Source organism: Penaeus japonicus, unplaced genomic scaffold (genome assembly GCF_977035675.1).
Source record: "Penaeus japonicus unplaced genomic scaffold, GWHDUDI00000001_assembly GWHDUDI00000032, whole genome shotgun sequence".
Classification (NCBI taxonomy): domain Eukaryota; kingdom Metazoa; phylum Arthropoda; class Malacostraca; order Decapoda; family Penaeidae; genus Penaeus; species Penaeus japonicus.
In genome coordinates this window covers 16,304,224-16,309,223 of record NW_028234434.1, presented here as the reverse complement: position 1 = coordinate 16,309,223, position 5,000 = coordinate 16,304,224, and the positions used below count along the sequence as shown (strand labels likewise).

The following is a 5,000-nucleotide window of genomic DNA, read 5'->3' as shown; positions in this document are numbered from 1 at the left end:
CCACAAATCAAACGAGAATGGCAATAATAACAAATAATGATAAGAAGAAGAAGAAAAAGAAGAAAAAGAAGAAGGAGAAGAACAAGAAATAAGAAAGAAGAAAAAGAAGAAGGAGGAGAAGTAGAAGTAGAAGAAGAAGAAAGAAGAAGAAGAAGAAGAAAAAAGAAAGAAGAAGTAGAAGAAGTAGAAGAAGAAGAAGAAGAAAAACACCCCGTGTGCAAGCCCCACCAGCATGACAAGCTCATTCTGCTGAGCGGATTATACTTGTCACAGTCAAAGCTTTAGGTTCACAAGGTGGCCTGAATCATCTAGGGAGTTTGGGAGCGTAAATACGGGATATTTTCTTTGTCTCGTTGAATCGTTGGATTTATTTGTTGATTCTTTATTTTGTTGCTTTATTCATTTGCTTTGTTTTATCATGTTTGGATATTTCTGGTATATATTTTTTTATGGAAAGGGAAGATAAAATATTTAGCTCTTGATATTCAGTAAATTTAGAGTCACAGTTTAATATGAATATACGAATATCCGCGCAGATATTCATCTAAAACAAAAAACAAAAAATCAAAGGCAAAGAAAAAGAGGACTAGAAACAATCTAAAATAGGACGGAGGTTAAGGATGTAGGGTAACCTGTAAGACAAACACTTGAGAATTAACTATTCCGACACGCCCACAAAACCCACTCCTGTTACGCTTGCCGCCCACACCCACGCCCGCGGGTTGTAGGAGTCTGAGTAATGTTTGCCTGAAGAGATACATTTTCTTTTTTTTCAGGGAGGGTTTATATCATAATCTATTTATACATCTATATCTAATGAACAGATTATATTATATACTAACCGTCAGAAGAGATTATAGATATATATTTCTGAAATGATTTTGTTTACACCGAAAGCTATGTATCTGTGTATTTATCTCTAACAATCAATTTCCTTATTCCTTATTTTCTTTATTTCTGTTTCTGTTCTAAGCGAACGACAAAATAGAGTTATTGTACCTCTATATCAGTGTCTCGGTGTGAAAGAGGGATTCGTATTATCTGATCGATTATTGTCTACTTGCGTGAAAAATGGAAATTATATCAGTTTCTGGACGATTTGACTTCGAGCAAGCAGGTTACGTTCGGATTCCCTTTGTGTATCTGTTCTTTCTGGTTATTGATTGTGTTGTCAGCTGGTAGGGATTCGGTGGCGTTATTTACGTTTATATATCGATCCCGTGACAAAGCACTGAGTCACTGGTGATTATTGTATTAGTAGGATTGTATTAATTGTATTTGTAGTATTTGTATTACTAGTAGTGACTGTCTTGATGTGTGCTCTATGAAAAAAAAAAATGTCCAATGACTTCCTATGCGAATCTAACGAAGACCTTTTTTCCCTTCCTCAGAGTACGACGGCAGCGACGGCGTCAGCGTAAACGGCGCTTCCGGAGGCCAGGGCGGCGGGCCAGCTAAGCGCGCCCGTACGGCCTACACGTCCGCCCAGCTCGTGGAGTTAGAGAAGGAGTTCCACTTCAACCGGTACCTGTGCCGCCCACGGAGGATCGAGATGGCCGCCCTCCTCAACCTGTCGGAGCGCCAGATCAAGATTTGGTTCCAGAACCGAAGGATGAAGTACAAGAAGGAGCAGAAGGCCAAGGGCGGCACCGACAAGAGCCCGAGTCCTCCTTGCTCTTCGCCCGCCACCTCGATGCCGCCCATGTCTCCTTCGGGCGAGGTGACGACCCTATCTCCGCCCTCGCAGTGCCACTCCGCCAGCGCGTGCCACGGCCCCACGAGCCTCCCGAACCCGTCCTCCCACGGCCCTTCCGCCCAGCGCCAGGCGCAGCTCCAGCACGAGGCCCACCACTTCGTCGCCGCCAGCAGCTGCAGCGGCGCCGGCCCCACGCAGCCCCACGGCCCCGTCATGAGCACGGCCATGTCCGGCCACCACGGGTCCTTGCCGCACTACATGGGGCCCCCGAGCTTCCCCCCGACAGCCTCCATGCAGGACATGCTGCCCCTGGGGGTGCCTCAGGCCCATGTGGCGGCGCCCCCGCACATGCGCGACCTCCCCCACGGCATGCACATGGGGGCCCAAGCCGTGCCCGAGTACCCGCCGTGCTCGTTGGCCCAGCTGCATCCCCAGCCGCAAATGACGCAGGACATGGCCAAGAAGACCGCAGGCGGATGGGTGGTGCCGAGCCTACAGGCCCACACGCCCAACTCGGCCATGAACAACCTGGCGAGCTTCCCTTCGCCGCCCCACGAGGCCGACGAAAAGCTCGTCTCGCTCTAAGGCCTCACGGGACGCGACAGTTCCTGTTGTGATCGGGACTACAAGGACTTCCTCGTCCTTCAAAGGTGGACTGTAGCTTTCCAGCAGATGTCATCACTGGATTCCAGGTTCTTCACGGTCCATTAGCGCTGGACTCTTGGACTCCCAGCGTCCTTCGTCGTCGACTGGCCGCTACTTCTCAGCGGATCTCGCTCAGCCCCGCGCGGAGCCCTCGTCAAGGGTCCGCCGTCACCTGTCGGAGTCGAATCGGGAACTCTAGACTACGCTGGACTAGGAAACTTCTCGCTTGCTCGACAACACTGGACTTCAGAAACTCTTGTGTAACAAATAAACTTGGTGCGTAGGATAACAACTCCCTGCTTTCTCAGGGACTTCTGTAAAGTGTAATCTATTTTATATTATGTACTGATAATGCTTCCCAGTCAACACATCCGAATTATATATTTGTGATTAATTGTAGTATGTAGCTATGTAAGGTCTTGTCTCTGGGTAAAATAACAGTTAAATGTCAAAACCAAATGTTTTCTTTTTTTCTCCTTCAATATGACTCCTCCCCACCACCACCCCTTAATGCCCCTTGGGTCTGACAGCCCCAACAACAGCTGTCAACAGTAAGGGTACAGAAGCCATGATCCAACCAAAGCCTGGCGCCTCACACACCCAGATCGGACACATGGGCGCTTGTCCGGTAAATACATCAGTTATCCCTGAAGCCGGTGACGCTGTACCGGGCGACAGACGACAGGCAGTTGTATTCAAAGGTTTATACTGTGAACGGCGCATAATGTACGTAATGCTTGGGTTATTCACACGCATTTTCCAAATTGTATCGGTCATCATCAAAATGTTTGCCCGTTCGAGATCCACCACATCGGACCGACCATGAATTCTAATCTGACCGACAATGCAGCGCACAAATTGAGAATGTTTCGTACGAATCGTACCTATTGCTTTCCTCGCCCTCAAAATGGAAATTGAAATGGGTTGCATCTCCGAATAAGCAAAGGGATTAGGTATCAGAATAGAGACGACAGCGTTAAGGTAGCAGAGTGTGTGGCAATGTCAATGTGTGATTGGCTGTGTCAGGGGGTGTGTCCTCATCCGTCATTGGTCGGCGATTCATCACCGGATAGAGACACTGGCTGACAGGAAGCCGTCCGATTCTTATGGCCTGACCCCGACTTGGGCTTCGATTCACGAGCGATTTTCGCCGTCATCGCTCCAACAGTCCCGGCATGGGAAAGATACCATCTTTTATGTTATTTATAAAACCTTCCCGAAGGAAATCCAAAGATGCTTTTATAGAATATGGGAAGTCATTTTTCCAGATGAGATTTGGCTATCCTGCGTGGCCAAGGCGTCGGAATACAGATCGAAGCGTTTGATACAATCCAAAGCTCAGAGTTATTAAAACTTTGGCCTCTCTGAATGGAATTTGATTTTCCAATGTTTGGAGTAACGGATAGATAAGATGAAAAACTTTGAATTAACAGATCCTGATATAAAGTTGGCAATTAAAGTTCTCGAATACGTAATTCAAACACACACGAAACTATAAGGGGATTGATTATTGAATCAGAACGCGCGGGAAAGAATGATTATCTTTTTTTTTTCTTTTTCTTTTTTCAAAGGGAAAAGAAAATGGAATTGAAAAAGAATATGACAATCACTTGGTTAAGATATACGGACGGCGCACAATAAGAGAATTATAAAAGACAGAAAGTTTAAAAAAAAGGGAGAGAGAAAAAAGAAAATTCAATCCTCCTTACCATGTGTTTCTTATAAACCATTGAACGGGTTCCACGTGAGGGAGTCTGTCCATCAGGAAACAAATGCTCTCATCTACAGGCGCGAGACAAAGAGAGGCTAATACTTTTCCTCGGTTGTTTGAAAAGTGGCCATTGTTTGCGAGTGGCGAATACTCTCTCAAAATACACGTTTACAGCCTTCCCCCATCTCCATTTTGAATAGCTTTTAATGGGCTTCTATCTACACAGTGCGCGGGCTCTCTCTCTCACTCACTCACTCTCTCTCTCTCTCTCTCTCTCTCTCTCTCTCTCTCTCTCTCTCTCTCTCTCTCTCTCTCTCTCTCTCTCTCTCTCTCTCTCTCTCTCTCTCTCTCTCTCTCTCTCTCTCTCTCTCGACACTCCTTCTCCACCTCACACGGAAATATATTTATATAATCCAACTTCCTACGCTCCTTCGCCTCCACCACCACTATCAACACCCTTCTCCCCCTTTCAAAAAGAAAAAAAAAAGAAAAAAGGGAAAGAGGAAAGAAAAGGAAAAAGGAAGAAAGAAAGAAAGAAGGCGCGAAGCGTCTGGCCCGAAAGTCAAAAAAAAAAATAAGAGGAAAAGATATAAATCTAAAAAGAAAACAAAAAATGAACAGGAAACAAAAGACTCCCACAAAGCGAAACCAGCACAGCCAAGGCAGCGCGCGCCCGCCATCCAGCCATCGGGAAGCGAAGGAAATAAAAACACACACACACACCCCAAAAAATATATATAAACGATTCCTTTTTCCCCAAGCTCTTTAATCTGAACGTGAAGTGTGTAGCGAAGGAGCAGAATAGCCCAATAAGTTGCTCTGATTCCGACAAATATCTGGAGAGTGCCCATCCCAAATCAGTTTTTATGCAAATTCCGAGCATAAATACGGGTGGCGCTCTCGTGCGGCCGCCACGGTAAACCCGATGCTCGTTTCCCTCCGACTGTG

General features: G+C 46.3%; 1 protein-coding gene across 1 annotated transcript in view; it reads left to right on the top strand.

The window, feature by feature from the left end:
* Window positions 1-2,789, top strand: part of LOC122258364 (uncharacterized) — a 13,236-nt gene extending 10,447 nt beyond the window's left edge. Inside the window, exon 2 of the mRNA XM_043024244.2 lies at window positions 1,392-2,789. Coding sequence (XP_042880178.2) covers window positions 1,392-2,281 — 890 coding nt within the window. The 3' untranslated portion in view covers window positions 2,282-2,789. The remainder of the gene's footprint in view (window positions 1-1,391) is intronic.
* Window positions 2,790-5,000: the final 2,211 nt, after the last annotated feature.